The sequence below is a fragment of the Fringilla coelebs genome (assembly GCF_963513975.1).
Source record: "Fringilla coelebs genome assembly, chromosome: 2".
NCBI classification, from domain to species: Eukaryota; Metazoa; Chordata; class Aves; order Passeriformes; family Fringillidae; genus Fringilla; species Fringilla coelebs.
Window position 1 is genome coordinate 41,278,472 of NC_140029.1, and position 17,376 is coordinate 41,295,847.

Below are 17,376 nucleotides of genomic sequence, written 5' to 3' on the forward strand. Positions count from 1 at the left end.
AAGTAGTATTCATTGCCATCAACTGTGAGATACAAAGTTAATACAGAATGACTCTTCCAGATTCAGAGAACAAAATGCAGACTTCCACTATCAAGACACAAATTTAAATGTGACTGTGAACACCTTTGAGCTCAAACACAAGTAATATTCGTGAAGGGGAAAAAAAAAATCTAGATACTTAAATAACATAACCTCCCCCAAAAACTCTCTAACAACACATTCTGAAAAATTAACTCCTAAACGAAGAAGTTAGTGAATTCAGTAAATAAGATCCAGTATTACCATTTCTCAGTTTATTACTGTACTCTACATCTTTATTAACTGAAATTAAGACAACATCTCCCAAATTAGGAAATGTGCTATGCCCAAATAGCCTTTAAACCACATACGTGAAATAGGTTGGCAACTCTAAATTAAGAATCCTCAGCAGGAGCACTACTGCCACAATCTAAGCGGGGGTGGAGGAACTGTATACTCATACAAAAGTTACTATTTGTCTTCTAACAATACTAGAATGCATATTAAAAAAAAAGGCAATTTGACACCACAGTACATGGTCTAATGCAGGGTGCCTTTCCCACTGTATGTTCCTGTTGCCACTTGACCAGCTGAACTATTTAATTTAGTGTATCAACTAAATTTTTAATGTTCAGGCTCCTATATCTTCCTTAAGCCCATAGCCTTTTTCTGACTACTTCACTTCCATCTGCCACTGGCAGGTAAAGAATGTCCCTCAGGTGAAACCCTGACTATAACCACCATTCTATAACAGAGTTGGAAACTTAACAGCAGCCTGTGAATAAAAGCCTGGCTACACAGGTGGTGCTGGCAGTGTACTACTAAAGTAAATAAGCTACACAAAGCACAGATAAGCTGAACTTCAAATACTAATGGCGAGAGGTGAAAAAAAAAACAAACAAAACCAACAAAAAACCAACAGAAACCATAACAACAAAACAAAAAACAGAACCAATTCAACGCAACCATCAAAAGCCTCAGCGAATCTGTTAAGTGCGGTACCAATACTGGCTGCGGCTGAAAAGAGCAACTGGAAAAGCCTTTGAACTTCGGAACTACAGGAAATCCACACGGGAGTGCGAAATTCACGGCTAGCACAGAACGCCAGTGCTGTCACACAGCTTCAATCGGGGACACCGGGGCACCCGAGGCCTCGCAGTGGCGGGCGGCAGCCCCAGCCCGTCCGTGCGCAGGCCGGGGAGCGCGAAGCGCGCACACAGCGAGCCACCTCCAAGCGCACCGCCAGGATCTCCCACTAGCCCCAACAGGTCACGGCAGCGGCCGTGCCCTCGTTACGCGCCCTTCGCCACAGCCCCGAGCGATGAGGTGGCAGCGCTGTACCTCCCTCCTCACACCCTTGCCCGAAATATGCCCCCCCCCAAGACGACACGGGCCCGGAGAGGCGGGGAGGTGTGGGGTGTGCGCCCCGCCGCCATGGCGGACACCGCGCAGCCCCGACCGGAGGGAGGGCGACCAGCCACCACGGCCGAAGGCCCAACCCAGACGGGCCGCGGACGGCCGTGGCACAGCCCCCCTCGCAACGCAGTCCCACAGGGACCCCGGCCCGGCTCACCCTGGTACTGCAGGTCGAGAAGAACGAGCAGAAAGGGCAGCGCGGAGCCCAGACGCCCGGCCGAGGCAGCGGGGGACACCATCTCCTCCTCCTCCGTCGCCGCCCCCCGTCCCGACAGTGGCGGCTCCGGGCCGGGCCCAACCGAGCGGCAGCTCCAGCTCCTCCGGGGAGGGTCGTGGGCGACGCTGATTGGCCGCGCCGCGCGCCCGCCCCTGCCTGGCGCCCGCCGCCGGACGTGAGGGAGCGGCGCGAGCGCGCCCGGCCCCGGCGCGTCGGCCCCGCCCCGGCGCGGCGCCTCACCGAACATGGCGGCGCGGCCGGCACGGGCCCTCAGCAGAGATGGCGGCGCCCCGCCCCGGACCCCCGCTGAAAGGCGCACGGGGCGTGTGCCTAGCTGCGTCTGCATTTCGCCTCCTGTCTCTTTGCCCTCTCCCGCCGTGCTAGTCTTGACATCCCTCGAGTCAGAAGCAATTAACGATTTGCCCAGAGAATTACAGAGAATGAAAATCGGACTGGGAAATACAGCCTTGCCTTGTAACAGAAGCACAGAACTTCCTGAGTTTGAAGGGATCCATCAGGGTCATGGAGTCCAACTCCTGGCCCTCCACAGGACATCCCAAGAATCCCATGTTCCTGAGAGCATTGTCCAAAGGCCTCTTGAGCTCTGTCAGGCTGGTGCTGTGACCACTGCCCTGGGGATCCTGTTCCAGGGCCCAGCCACCCTCTGGGGGCAGAACCTTTCTGTAATACCCAACCTAAACCTCCCCTGACACAGCTCCAGGCCATTCCCTCGGTCCTGTCACTGTCCAGAGCAGAGATCAGTGCCTGCCCCTTCTCTTCCCCCATGAGGAAGCTGTAACTGCAATGGGGTCTCCCCTCAGTCTCCTCCAGGCTGAACAGACCAAGTGACCTCAGCTGCTCCTCATATGGTTTCCCCTCTACACCCTTCATCCTTATGGCCCTCCTTGGGACACGTTCTAACAGCTTCATGTTTTTTTTCATGTTTCTTATATTGTTGCATCCAAAACTGCACACAATATTTGAGGTGAAGCCACAGCACTGCAGAGCAGACTGGGACAATCACCTCCCTATATTGCAAACCAATATAGCTGAAATATAAAAACACCTTTCAAAGAGATTCATAAAAATTAGGCTGCTTTCCAAAACAAATTCCTTCAGAAGTCTTGAGTTTGGCATGAAAGGGTGGATGACAAAGACTACACTAACATTCAAACTAAGGAATGGAAAACTAAGGAATTTCTCCTGAGTTGCTGCTGGTAATATATAGTAACATCAGAGGGCGGCAATTAGCAAGGAATGACTCTTGAAGCTACTCATCGCTTCAGAGACAGTGAACTGAATAAGGTGACATTTGGTGGGTGGAGATAGTTATATCTGTGGAGGACCCAGGTTTGCTTAGTGAAACAACTGATAGATACAATTTCATTAATTATCTCGATTCCAAAACCACCCTTACAAAAGTTTCCTGATCCAGGAAGAATATAAAATCAATATAGCAGATTGTTGTGTTGCATGCACAATCTAATATGAACATAAAGGAGGAGGTGAGAGAGGTAGTACGTAACACAGAAGTAGTATTTTCAGGACTACTTCTTGTAAGAGGTTTCTCTAGTACCTCATTTTTGTTCTCACCTATGTACATCCCTGTCAGAAACTTAGCTGTGATGGAGCTAAATGAAATAGTAGTGTACATCTGCCTGACATGGGATTCTTGTCCATGTAGGCTCATCATTTGGGAATTTCACATTTTGATTGGTGTTCATAGGAGAGGTCTGTGGGGAAATTCCTTTATCTGGGTTCCTTAACAGTAAATGGAAACAGAAAGGCTCCTACAACCCACAGTTCAGCACAAGAACTTAATTTACATGCTGTAAACTTGCACTTGGAAAAGCTGATCTTTGTCATTGGACTTGAAAGGGAGTGTGAGTGTCCAGTCTTGTCTAGGGCAAAGGAGTAAAATACTAAATTTATGAAAACATGCCCTTATTAAAACATGTATTTATTTTTTTTTAGGGCATAGGATATGTTCCAATTAAAATGCTACTCTGAAAATCAATAAAATTTGCTTCAAATATTGAGATACTGTTATTTTTCTGAAATAAAGAATTTTATTTTGAAAAGATATGAAAAATGTTAACATTAATGAACTCTTCTTGTTTCTTGATTGAAGCAATTTCTGAAATTCAATCTATTTCCATAACTAGTTTTGATTTCCCTGAAACTGGTTTTGGTTTACCTATCATTAATTACATATATTTTTCCAAACTCAACTCCAAATTTCAAACCTCTGTGATACCAGGAAGCTATTTTGTTTCTCTGATTTTATAAACTGTGAAAAATACCATTGACAAAGTGCTGTGCCATCACTGACGGTGTTTGTTCTTTTTTTGTCTGCCAAAACACCAAACAAGCAAAGCCTTCACTTCCAAGCACTTTAACCAGAATTTAGAGCATGTATGTGTGAAGCCTTACCCCTGCCTCCTCTAGCAGACATCTCCATACTCTTCCTTCCTAAGTGCATGTTTCCATCTCTCAAGACATTCATTCAAGCCACTGGCAATAGAACAGCCCTCATGTAGAATTTTACAAGTTCGTGTAAGCCATTGGTCTGCGATGCCATCTAGCATCGTCTTTTGCCCACCCATCTGCAGTCTGTTCTAGCCACATCAGTGAAAAAGTGCAATGCAATTGTTAGAAAAAGAACAAATATCTAATGTATGTCATTAAAAATTCATCTAGAGGTGGCTAACTGATAAAATCGAAGTACTAGCTTGTGTGACCTTTCTATTGCTGCAGTTGCATCAATGGTTTCAGTGTCTTCACAGACATTTCTCTATAGTTAAGTTGAATTCCCTCCGAGTTTGGAAGAAAGGAAGATAAATGAGCTGGCCATCTCAGTAAAATCCAGCTAGACTCGTTATGCAAAGAGTAACTTTTAAGAGAAACTGTTTTATTGAAGATAAAAAAGATTTAATTTGAAAAGAGTCCGAAGCACCCAAACTTGAAAATAAAATTTATTAAACTACATAGAGCATCGTCTATTCAAACTACTTAATTTGGCTGGTGGCATTTGTTGGATTGAAGGAGGCGACATGACGCAAAAGGGTTGGGAGAGTGATTCATTCTACTGTTCTTTTAAATATTTTGTTTTCCTATGATAAAAATACATAGGTTATTTCCTCAGGTAAACTGAGTGATGGAAAGTTTGAACAAATGGAAGTATAATAGGTATTTGTCACGGTTTAACCCCAGCCAGCAACTAAGCTTGCTTGAAAATTGAAAAATGTGCCATGGTAGGAACTGGCAGGAAGGAAAAGATTAAATAAACTAAGAATTTGGCTAGACTCATTATTATACTTGCACCATTCTGGTGAAGTCAGCTTTCCACCAGAGTTAATGATTACTTGTATGCGTCACTCTGAGAATACCATAGGAGAGAGGTTACTGAAGAGTCTATTTCTCAGTTCCCAAGACAGTTTGTCCACTGCCCTCTCAAATTAAAACATCTTGTACTACATGTGTAGTCCTCCTCCATACTGCAAAACAGACAAATAACTTTTTCACTTAACACATTGCATCAGTGCTCTGGGGAAACTCTCAGGCCTGGTTGTCCCTGCCCAGCCTCCCTCAGTGCCCAGTACCTCTGCTACTCAGGCCATTTCCCGAATAGCCATTGCTGAGATATCATCATATTTCACCCCACAATCAGAATACTCTCATTTTTCTGCTCTCCAGTTGCTCTCCAGGTGCTCCTCCATGAGCCTCACAAATACCTTGCAATGCTCTTGGTCCTCTCCTAGTAAACTCACACATGTTTTAGGAGAGCATTTTTGTCGCCAAGGTATATATAAGGGTAGAACTCAGTACTAATGCCGGTTAAAGAATACCCACCCTTGCCAAGTGAGGCTGTACCACTTACAGCAAGTAAGTAAAGATTAATCAAGCTCTGGAACAAATTGAGAGTAAAAGAATGAAAGGGTGAGAACCACCCCTTCAGCATAAAAATCTCAGTTATAGCTCTCATCCAAGGCCTGCTTGTGTATTTTGTATTAAATGGATACTAGAATAAGCAACCAAAATCCACATTTTTCTGCACACTTCATATACCACTCCCCTCATCAACCTAAGAGCATTTCCAGCATTTTTTCACACAGTTAGCATTTACTTTGATATAAAAACCACTTTCATAACAAGAGAGATCCTTAGAAAGCATGCTGAACAGACTGGGGTGCTGTCATTAGGGCATTCTAAGAGCATGGGGTATAAAATTTTTTGGGCACCAAGGGCCTGCACTTGTTCATCTTGCTCTCTAGGTGCTCCAACTATTCACATAAAGTGCTCATCAACTTGTATTGCATATTTGCCTCTAGGCCTGATCCATAGAAGCTGTGACTGTCACATTGCAGGTTTTCAAAGTCCTCTCTTAATTAAGGTTTACCACACTAAAGCCTTCACAAAGCATCTTCTTCTGGCAATGCCTGCTTTAGTAGCCCAACAGATGCATATCTGCAGAAGCAAAAGATTAGTACTGGATGTCCACATTTGATGTATGTTCAGGTTTTCCTTCAGTCTAGCCTGATCCTCTGGACTAGTGACTGAAGCATGCTGAGGTACCCTTGGAGCATCAAAAACTGAAGTACCTGAATGATTACCTCTTTTCTTAAAGCTGGTGTTCACAGCGTATGTGCCCACGTCTACACTGTCACAAAGAATTTCACGATTCAGTAAGGTAAGTTGGTGTCTCAGTAAGTCTATACTTTGGAAAACACAGGGGTGTATCCCATGCCAGATGGAATTTCTAAATGAAGATTAGATGTTGTAAATGTCTAATGATTATTTCCATCACTGAATTTGTCAGCATAATTTATATTAAATACAAACTGTTTGAAATTTTCCTTGTGCCCACAAAGGCTGCACAGCATTTATGGGAAAACACAATTCAAAACCCTTACAGGGAAGAGGAATCAAATCAGAGTTAGAATTATTCTGTCTGCATGATACAATACATATTTTCATTGAAAATAACAACTTCACCTTTCATTACTTCGTTTAAGATACCTGCAGGAAAGCATACTCCAGGCTTATCCCGGTACTGGAACATGGTGCTTTCCTGCAAACGTCAGAAAACTCTCATGAAAGCTCCTCACCTTCTCCCGTTGGAGATAATCACTATGCTCTCGGTCCCTAAGGCTTCCCTCCAGCTCGGCAGGCAGGAGAGTCTCTGCAGCCCCACAAACCCCTTTCCAGCTCGGTGGGCAGGCAGGATGCTGCAGATTCCGAGAGCCCGCTCCAGCTCGGCGGGCAGATGGGATCCTGCAGCTCCTCAAGACTCTCTATCCATCTCGGTGGGCAGGCGGGCTCCAGCAACCCTAAACCCCCCATCCATCTCGGCGGGCAGGCGGGCTCCTGCAAGCCTAACCCCCCCATCCATCTCGGCGGGCAGGCGGGCTCCTGCAAGCCTAAACCCCCCATCCATCTCGGCGGGCAGGCGGGCTCCTGCCCCCGCCCCAGCGCTGCCCTGCCGCGCCGTCCGCCCCGCGCCCGCGGGGACTCCCCATCGCGCTAAGTTCGCCGCTCCACAGGTTTAAACGTGTCGTGTTCTGCGACTGCGTGGCAAAACGTGCCTTGAATTTCCAAAGGCAGCCTTTCCAAAGCCTGTTGTAACTTCTCTTACATTTTACAAAAAGGGAGAGGAAAGGCTGCTTCTCGGCCGGAGAGGCTCGGGACCGGATCAAGACAAAGGACATCCCGCTTGGGCATCAATATCTGCCGGGCAGGTTCTCAAGGAGCGAAAGTCGGCGAGCATTGGAGGAGCCCTCGCCTGCCTCGGCCGCCGACCCCTCCGCAGCCGCCATCCGCGGGCGGCCTCGGGGCAGCGGGGCCGGCGCGGGACGGGCCCGGCGGAGGCCGGGGGCCGCAGCCGCCGCCCGCCGCAGCACCGCCGGTAACGGCCGGGGCGGGAGCGGCCGCAGTCCCGCCGCCCCTTCGCCCCTCCGCGCCCTGCGGCGCCCGCCGGGACCCGCGGAGCTGCAGCCGGAGGTGAGCGCAGGGGTCTCCCTTTCTCCCCCGCACCCGGGCGGAGGAGGGTGGCGGGAGGCAGAGTCCGGAGGGGCCTCCGCCCCTGGGCAGGCGGGACGGAGCGGCGAAGCGGCCGCGTTCCGAAGCGGAGCCGGAGGCTTTGGCAGGCAGATGGAGCCCGGCTCAGGGCCTCCCGCAGGCCCGGCCGTGCTCGACCGCCTCCCGAAGCGCCGGGTCCGGGCCTGGCCGGCGGACACCGCCGCGGGGAAGCGCCGCTTTTCCCCCGTGCCGCCCGACCCGGAGAGGAGGGGTGGCCGGGGGAGCAAGCGGTGCCATCCTTGACTGAGGACGCCTCGAGGGTGGGTGATGACCCTAAATTCCTCATGGGCACAGCTCCCACAATAAAGTACATCTAGCAGAAAGAAAAGGAAAAAAAAATCGAAAAGGACCGCCTCCGTCCATCCGTACTTTTTCTGTCTCTACGAGGTGGAGCGGCTTATACCTCTTTTCAACTTCGAGGTGCCCCTCCCATCCCTGGCTGTGTTCAAGGCCGGGTTAGATGGGGCTCCGAGTGACGTGGGTCTACTAGAAGGTGACCCTGCCCATGGCAGCTGGTTGGAACTGAATGGTCTTTAAGGTGCATTCCAACAAAGCCCATTATATGATGGATAGATGATGTACCGCTGCAAGGTCACATTCAGTTAAAGCAGGTTTAGTTGGAGCAGCATGCAAATCTGTATGGATATTCCTGACTAGATACATTGGTTGAGGAGAATAAGCTGTCCTCAGGCGTGGTTTACTTTGCTGGATTTAAAAAATGTTTGGTTATTTTTTTCTAACTAAACCTGTGCATCTGTCAGTGAAAGACCCTTATTTAATGTGTGCTTTTTCAGGCTTCTTGTGCTTGACACGTAAAGTGGTAGCTTTCAAAATTCACGTGGTTTTTATGTAGAGAAATTTCTCCTATGTCAAATAGATGGAGCACATATTTGGCTTAGATTTTTGGGAGTTAGATTTCATTATGTGTAATATGGAAGATCTATATTCGATATACATCAAAAAAAGTTAAATAGATTTCTTTGAAGATTTGCTGGAGACTCTGTTTGTGGAAAAGGAGGTGGCAAAAATGTCATTCTTGCAGGAGAAGACTGCAACGTTGCAAACGGGCACACAGTATCTTTTCTAAATTAAAAACAAGTGGCATGGTAAGTGGTGGAAGAATCTAAATGGAACTGAACCTTGGGTGTAAGTGTGACCAGTAGGCTTAAGGTTCAAGGTCCAAAAAGCAACAACCTACATAGAAATCTACATAAAACTAAGAGCTTGTAATTTGTGAGGGTGCTTATGCTGGTGCATGTAGCAACATTGCTGGTATTTTTGTGGAAGTAGTTCTATATTGTGATTACTGCTAGATGTGTTACCGTTTATATTGGAGGGGGCAATGTTAAAAGTCTAGATGAGAGGTTAGGTTCCTTACAAGTTCCTAGGAGGCAAATGGAGGGAAATACTAAGGGGAAGTAAGAACGATGTGGACGAGCAGAAAGGGGACAGAGGAGGCCTAACATGATTAGGATCTACATGGTCTATGAGAAGAGGTGAAGGAGCTGGGCTTATTTAGTGTGGTGAAGAGAAGGAAAAGGGGCCTACAGTTACTTGAACAATTGTTACTTGAACAATTGCAACAATTGCAAAAAATATTCAAACCATTTTTTAATCTTGGTAATAGCAGATACTTGTCGAGACATTAAGAAAAATGTTTTCATCAGGAGAGTACAGACATGCAACAGGTTGTACAGGGAGGTCATGGATTGTCTGTTCATCTTAAATGCCACAGGTAATGTGAACTAGTGTGCGGCAGAAACTTGGACTGGACAATGATCACCAGAGGTCCCTTGAGAACATCTCTGTGAGTCATATAATGCATGATGTAGAGGAATCTATGGAATGGAGTGTATGATCAGATATATATTGTGTGACTGTTCTAGGAGAGGTATGTATCTAGGAATGACCAAGAGGATGAGAAACTAAAATATGTGTGGAAGGGATGGAAAAGTTAGGGATGTATAAATGTGGAACATGGCAGTAAGGCAGACAAAGTTGGGGACTGAAATATTAAGAAATGGTAACAGGAAAAGCAGGTTTTTGGAGAAGAGTGGTAAGGATGAGTGAGGGTATAAGGTAATTTTGTATGATGGAGGAGAAAGATGCTGCCGCTTAGAAACAGTGTTTGAAGCAACTGAGCAGGAGCAAGGGAAACACCAAACTGGGGAGCACTGGGAGTTGAGGTGGGGCAGAGATATAGGCAGAAGTTGTTGGTTGCATTGAAAAGTATTTGTGCATGGATGGTAAAATAGGTGATGTATGCAAGGCATGAGGTGCTTCACGGGGCTGAAGTGTTTGAGCTTGGAAGAATGAGACACGAATGACAGATGTTCTGAGGTTGTAGGGTTGTATGGTTGCAGGAGTGTGTCTGGTGTGTGCTGATACCAGACAGAGATGTGTTGATTTGATGAGTGACAGAGCATGTGGAAGCGGCCTGCAAAGTGTGTGACTGTGTTAAGGTGAGGAAGGTGTTTGCAAGCACCTGACAGATGTGTGGGCATTGAGAGGGGTACAGAGTTGCACTGGAAAGGTTGAATAGAGCTACCAGCTGAGGCACATGAGGGTGCAGCAGCATGAAGATCTACAGAGAAACGACGTATGTATGAATGCTGATGGTGGGGAGGTGACAGGTGTTGTCACATGTGGGAGAAAGTTGAGTAGGCGAGGCTGGAGAGGAGCACCCGACAGCACAGCGGTAGAGGAGTGTAAGTCAGGACAGCACAGGGGTAGAGGAGTGAGAGGGGTTGGAGTCAGGAGCAGCACGGAGGAGGCACAGGATAGGGAGGCACGTTGATGCAGTGAACGTGCGAGCAGGGTGGCATGTACAGACTTCAAAGTGAAGGGAATGTGGAGAAAAAAAGCGTATGCTGTGTAGCTGTGTCAAGGATGCATAAACATAAGAGCGGAGCCGAGGATACGTTTGTTGATGCGAGTAGGGTGTGAGGATGGTGAAGGATGCGCTGCGTGCGGGGCAGCAGGAGCACCGGGACCCGCGGGATACAGCTCCCTAGCGCGGCGCTGCCAGGAGGCTGTGGAGGCGTCGCGGGAGGAGGATGCCGGGAGGGAGAAGGACGGGATTTGTGCCGAGCACGGAGCCGAAGGGCCATGGGGCGGGGAGCGGCGGGGCGGGCGGGAGGCGGCACAGCCCGGCGTCACTGCCGCCTCCCGTCGCGCAGGCCGGGGCTGCTATAGCGACGCGGAGGACGCCGGCGCCGAGCAGAGCCGCAGGGACGGAGCCCGGACATGGTGAGCGCCGGGACGGGCGGGCGGGCGGCGGGGCGGGGAGCGCCGGCCGGGGCTGAGCCGTGTCTCTCTCCCGCAGCCCTTCTCCCAGCGCACCTATCACCCTCCGGCAACCGGGCCCGGCGCGGGGCCGGCGGCGTTTCCCGCGTTCCAGTTCCGCGTGCGGCACGAGAACCCGGACTGGCGGCGGCTGAGCACCGTGGACGTGGAGCGGGTGTCGAGGGAGGGGGACGTGGCAGTCCTGCAGGCGCACCTGGAGCATGTCACCTTCTGCAACGCTGAGCGGGAGTGCTGCCCGCACTGCCAGGGCCCCGCAGACCCGCTGCTGCTGAAGCTGCTGCGCCTGGCGCAGCTCTCTACCGAGTACCTGCTGCACTCCCAGGAGTACCTCAGCGCCCAGCTCGGCAGCCTGGAGGAGGCCCTGAGAGAGACACAGGCCCAACGGGACCAGCTGGCCAAGGAGGTGGCCCAGCGCTCGCAGGAGATCCAGGGGTTGAAGGAGGAATGCCGGCGGAGAAAGAAGATGATCAGCACCCAGCAGATGATGCTGGAGGCACGAGCCAACTACCACCAGGTGAGAGGAGAGGGCCTGGTGGCCCAGTCACCCACACCTTGTCAGCTCTAATCTGCTGGGATGGGCAGCAGAACAGCCCCGCTCTGCTGGGGTGCAGTTGCTTGCTGGGTGGAAGGCTGGAACTGCAAGGACTAGTGACCTTGCAAAAGGAAGTGCATTGCTGGCACTTGTTTTCCATCTGTGTTTCAGAGACTCTTGGGAGAATGCTACATCATCTTTAACAAATCCTCTTTTTACTAACAGGTGCTCTTTACTCTTGGATTCTCTTTAGATGCATCTGAAATGTCAGATACACACACATACAAAACCCATGATAAACATGTTACTACTTTGTTGTGTTGCTGTCTTTCCTTGTCTGCCAACTGCGTGGTCAGAAAACACACAGGGCAAATGCATTGGAACAGATGCTGAGCAGTAATGCACTGTCTGCGAGAAGTCACTGTCCTGCACTGATGTTCTCCAGGCACAAAGTTTCTGCTTCTGTGTGTGACTCAGAGGTTTACTCTGGCAAGATGGTAAAGAGCTTCAGTGAGTTAGCTCAGCTCTGATTCCACAACAATCTGTTCCTAAAGAGTCTTCCTTAAGAACCTTAATACACAGCTCTTCTGACTGACAGTGTCATGGCACTCTGTTTATATTGGGAGGGTTTTTTTGTCTCACTGGTGTGGTAGTTTGATTTAAGTATTTTTCAGTGTCAGCGTTTTCAGGTTTCAGGAATGCAAATTTTGGCTTCAAATATAATCTGAAGTCTAAAGGGTAGACGCAGACTTGACCTGATTTCAGGCTATCCCTGTATGTTTAAAGTTACAGGCAAAGTTCAATATTTAAGACATCAGCTAAGTTGGCTCAAGTGATTCTGAAAGAGAAAAGGTACCTTTGCCCCAAGAGTAGAACTAAACATGAGGCAAGGTTAATGTATTCAAGTGTTAGTCTCAAGGATAAGATGTTGATATGGTATTATTTTAAGAAAAAACCTTTATGCAACTCACAAAGCAGTTTGTCCTCTGTTGCAAAAGATAAATGTGTCATTTTATATGTAAACTTAAATAGTTCTCATATTGTGATTGCCAAATGTATCAATTTTTCCGGAAATATTTGTAGTGTGCACCTGCCTCTGTGGAAACTGAAAAACATGGTAGTGAACTTGTCTCATTGCTAATCTGTTCAATGGCATTTGCAGTAAAACAGAGATGCAAATCTATTTCCCATTTGTAATTTGATTTCATATAAAGTAAACTTCTGATCTCCCCTCCCCCTTTTCATTCTTCTATTTCTTTTCTCTAAAAGTTATTTAAGTTCACATGAGAAAAATTAGTTCAGGGAATGATGTTGAACAATACCTGAAGTTCCTACAGTGTTTTCAGGATTCTGAGTTTGAATGCCAGAATAAATTAAACTCTTCCCAGTGTTTGTAAATGCCGGGTAGCAGTGTGATCAGTAAACAATAGCTCTGATATTTTTCTGTGCATGATCTTCGTTGCCAGATAATGGGGCTTTTCTGGTGCTCCTGAGAGGGTAGTTCAGGTTCCATCCCCTCAAAGTCCTGGATGTTTTGCAAATAAGCCTGTTACTTGATTACAAATAAGCCCTTTTTAGCAGAGTTGCGTTTTACAGCTAATGTAAATGTTTTAGAATTCAGATGTAATGCCTTTAATCCAAGATCAATATAGGTCAGTATCTTCATGTGAGTAATACAAATTTAATTGTAAATAATATTTTTCACTTTTTTAATTCTTTGGTCAGAAATCTTACATTCTCGTGTACAATATGGGCATAAAGTGCATATTGTAGTTAACACTTTAAAGTAGTTCCAAGAAAAGTGTTGCATAATTCAAAACCTAAATATTCCCTCTGTTAATCCTGTCTCCTGCAGTAAGAGCTTTCTTGCACTACCAGCAAGTCAAACTGACATGAAGTTTGTGCTTGAATGGATAACATTATTTCACAGCCAATTTAGTTCTGTAAATCATGTGCAATCTGTTACACTGTAAGCTCCCTCTTGGTTGGCAGTAATGCTTTGCTGCCATATTATATCACTTTGGTTTGGTTTTATATTAGGTCTTGCATTTGCTGAACAAAATTTGTCTTAATTATTCATGGCTTTAATGTTTGCTGAAAAGTGTGTTTTATAGCATACCCGACTACCAGTGGCAGCATTTTAAATATAATATGAAATTTGGGAATTTCACATAATCACAGAATCATTTAGCTTGGAAAAGACCTCTGAGAACATCAAGTCCAACCTTTGGCTGATCAGCATCTTGTCAACTAGACCATGGCGCTAGGTGCAGTGTTTATTTATTTCTTGAACACCTCCAGGGTGGTGACTCCACCACCTCCCTTGGCAATCCATGCCAATGTTTAACCACCCTTTTAATGAAGAAATTCCTTCTGATGTCCAGCCTGAGCCTTCCTTGTCAGAGCTTGAGGCTCAGTCTTCTTGTCCTGTCATTTGTTGCCTGGGAGAAGACCCCTGTGTAATTACACCCTCCTTTCAGGCAGTTGTAAAGAGTGATAAGACCTGAGTCTCCTTTTCTGCAGGCTGAACACCTCCAACCCCCTCAGCTGTTCCTGGTAGGTCTTACCCTCCAGACCCTTCCCCAGTTCCACTGCCCTTCTCTGAACATACTCCAGCATCTTAATGTCCTCCTTGTAGTGAGGGCCCCAGAACTGGACACAGCATTTGAGGTATGGCCTCACCAAGACTGAGGATAGAGGGACAATCAGTGCTCTGGTCCTGCTGGCCTCACTACTGCTGATACTAGCGAGGATGACACTGGCCTTCGTGGCCAGCTGGGCACACACTGGCTCATGTTCAGTAGCTGTTGACCAGCACCCTGTGGTCCTTTCCCACTGAGCAGCTTTATAGGCACTGCCCCAAGCCTACGCTGCAGGGGATTTTGTGGCTGAAGTGAAGGACCTGGTGCTTCATCTTGCTGTACCTCATAAAGTTGGCCTCTGTCCATCAATCCATCCTATCCAGATCCTTCTGCAGAGCATTCCTACCCTCCATCAGATCCTGTTCAATTGGTGTTGTCTGCAAATTTACTTAAGGTGCATCAATCCCCTCATCAAATCATCAGTAAATGTATTAAACTGGGCTGTCCCTGCCACTGATCCCTGGGGACATGACAGTGACCAGATGTCAACTGGATGCAACGTCACCACAATCTCTGGGCCTGGACATCCATCCAGTTCTTTATCCAGAGAAGAGTCCAAGCCATGAGCTGACAGCTTTTCCAGGAGAATGCTGTGCTGAACACTTTGCTGAAGTCCAGTAGGCAATATCCACAGTCTTTCCCTCACCCACTAGGCAGGTCACCTGGTAATAAAAGGAACAAAAAGAATAAAAGGAACAAAAGGAGTAAAAGGAAGTTAGTCAGGCAGGACCTGCCTTTCCTAAATCCATGCTGGCTGGGTCAGATTGTTTGGCTGTCCTGTATGTGATCACACTGAAGATGATCTGTTCCAGAACATTGCCAGGCACCAAGGTTGGGCTGACAGGCCTATATCTCCCCAGATACTCCTTCTGGCATTGATTATGGTGACAAGATCTCAAACCTGTTAAGCTGGTTTCTTACTGTCATATCACACTGATAAGTAAAAATTACTTTCTTGAGTGTCTGTGTTTTGTTAAAATGTATTTATGAGATAGAGGTAATAAATGACCCTAAAGTGATGAGGGGCCCTTATGCATAGTCTTAAAGTATGTTAAAGGGTTTGTAGATGCAGTTTCTGTCCTTGTACAACCCACCCATTTTTAATATATTCTGAACATTAGTAGAATGTATTTTGAAGGTGAACAAAAAGGATATTTCAAAAAGGGTGGGATCCAAATTTGACTTCAAATTTGTATTCAAAACTAGTAGGTAAATTATAGAAACAGTAATTGAAAGAACTTTGTGCTTCAGGAAGATTCTAGGTGGCATACTAATGTAGCTACATAACTTTTCTTACAAAACTGTGTACTGCTACTTGACCTTGGTTGAAATGTCTGAGTATTTTACATGTCCTTTGAGTATTGCCATCTTACAACTCATATACTCAAACCCATCTTTATTGGTTTTTTCCAGCTGTGTGGTGCTCTACTTTGTGGTGTTGCGTGAATCTTAAGAACACCTGAGCTACTGGTTGTCTGGAGTCTATGTATTGTGCTGAACAGGCTTGTCATGCCTTTTCTTTATAGTTCTCTACCTACATATATGAATCATTATCTGTGGTTTATATCTGAATTTGAACTTGGTTGGCCAGAGTCTGTTCAGTTCAGTTCAGTTCAGTTCAGTTCAGTTCAGCACAATCAGATTCTTGCTCATGACCATCACTGTGAAATGTTAAATAGCATTAATAGACTAATGACTTCACAGAAATTGGGTAGCATGAGAATTTTTGTTTTTATTCTTGTGAGATGGAATTTGTTGAAATTCCTTCTTTTTACATTTGAACAAAATGTAATAACCTGTTCAAAACCTTAACCACTGTATTTACCAAAAAGATATTACTAATTTTTTTTAACAGGTTTGGTGTTTTTTTTTCTTGTAGTGTCCATTTTGTGAAAAGGCTTTTATGACCTATTCCTTTTTACAAAGTCACATTCAAAGACGTCACCCAGGGGAGTCTGAGATCGGTATGTACTTTAATGTTATCAAAAAAATTGAGAGAGGCAGTTTAGAAAAGTGTAAATACAGTGAGGATGTGCAGTCCATGATTTTGTGTAACTTGGAAGAAAAGTTTTTACTTTTCATTTTTGATTGGCAGATCCCAGTTTGTGTGAATGCAAGTGCAACTGACTGATACAATGTATTGGGCAACATATGTTTCAGTCTCTGGAAAATAGTTAACAAAAACCTGTGTGCCATATCTGCAGCATCTTTTCAAACTAGGATTTCTGTTGAATACTTTATCCAGTAGTGCTTTTCAGAACACAGTTCCTCTTTAGACGTGTATGTTATGAAGGCATGTGTAAAATGAACAAACCACAATAAGGAAAATAAATTTTGTAAATGTATTATAATTGTAAATACAGAAATAGTCCACCCCACCTGAAATCAGTTTGAATAGGGTCAGGCTCTGCTGAACTAAACTGACTGTAAAATGTAGTGAGAAAGAGAAACTGTTAAGAACAGTCTACCTTCATCTATCTATGATACTCAAGGCTGCTTTACCACTAACTTGTGTACTTTATCTCTCTTCACTAAAAGATGTTTAGTTTGAAAACCAATGATGTCAAAGTTTCTTTCATTCATATCTAATTTCTCTCCTTCCTGCTAGGCTGCATGCTTATGATTTATTGCTAAGGACAAACAAGTATTGACAAGTAACAGTGGTTAGAATAAGAACAAGTTAGGAAAAAAGGAACATTTGGGAGGAGAAAAAGTGGGAAGAATCTAATGAGGTCTGAAGTGTAGCTTGTCAGGCAAATGAAACAGCCGCAAGAGTGAGAGGGGTCTGAATAAGCAGCTGAGGAAGTGTGAATATATTTTAAAAAGAAAGAAGTTCTTGTGCACCTTACACTTGATAAAAATGATAGTGTAAGGTGCTGCAGAAATTGTAGAAGTTGTATAAAAGCCTGTATAAAATTGTTGTATAAAAGCCTGAAATGGCTCTCTGAGGAAAATATCCCATTCAGTTATTTCTGAAATAATATTTAGATTCCCAGATGATGGGCAAGTAAATAATTGGTAAATTGATGAATGTTTCACAGTTGAAGATTGTTGTGATTTTTGCACATTTTAACATTTTTTGTTTGATATTCCCCCAATTCTATTGACATAAATATTTTTTTTATTCCAACTGGACTCCTTACAAAAGTTATTTAGAATAATCTTAA

The 17,376-nt window shown here is 45.8% G+C and overlaps 2 protein-coding genes across 2 annotated transcripts in view; one reads left to right on the plus strand and one right to left on the minus strand.

The window, feature by feature from the left end:
• The window catches only part of DNAJC3 (DnaJ heat shock protein family (Hsp40) member C3), a 30,521-nt gene extending 28,758 nt beyond the window's left edge, over nt 1-1,763 (minus strand). Inside the window, exon 1 of the mRNA XM_084201259.1 lies at nt 1,592-1,763. Coding sequence (XP_084057385.1) covers nt 1,592-1,673 — 82 coding nt within the window. The 5' untranslated portion in view covers nt 1,674-1,763. The remainder of the gene's footprint in view (nt 1-1,591) is intronic.
• Nucleotides 1,764-7,580: 5,817 nt separating this feature from the next.
• The window catches only part of DZIP1 (DAZ interacting zinc finger protein 1), a gene marked incomplete at its 3' end in the record, with an annotated part of 37,840 nt that continues 28,044 nt past the window's right edge, over nt 7,581-17,376 (plus strand). The window contains exons 1-5 of the mRNA XM_084226208.1: nt 7,581-7,651; nt 9,465-9,536; nt 10,909-10,978; nt 11,055-11,549; nt 16,089-16,173. Coding sequence (XP_084082334.1) covers nt 10,976-10,978; nt 11,055-11,549; nt 16,089-16,173 — 583 coding nt within the window. The 5' untranslated portion in view covers nt 7,581-7,651; nt 9,465-9,536; nt 10,909-10,975. The remainder of the gene's footprint in view (nt 7,652-9,464; nt 9,537-10,908; nt 10,979-11,054; nt 11,550-16,088; nt 16,174-17,376) is intronic.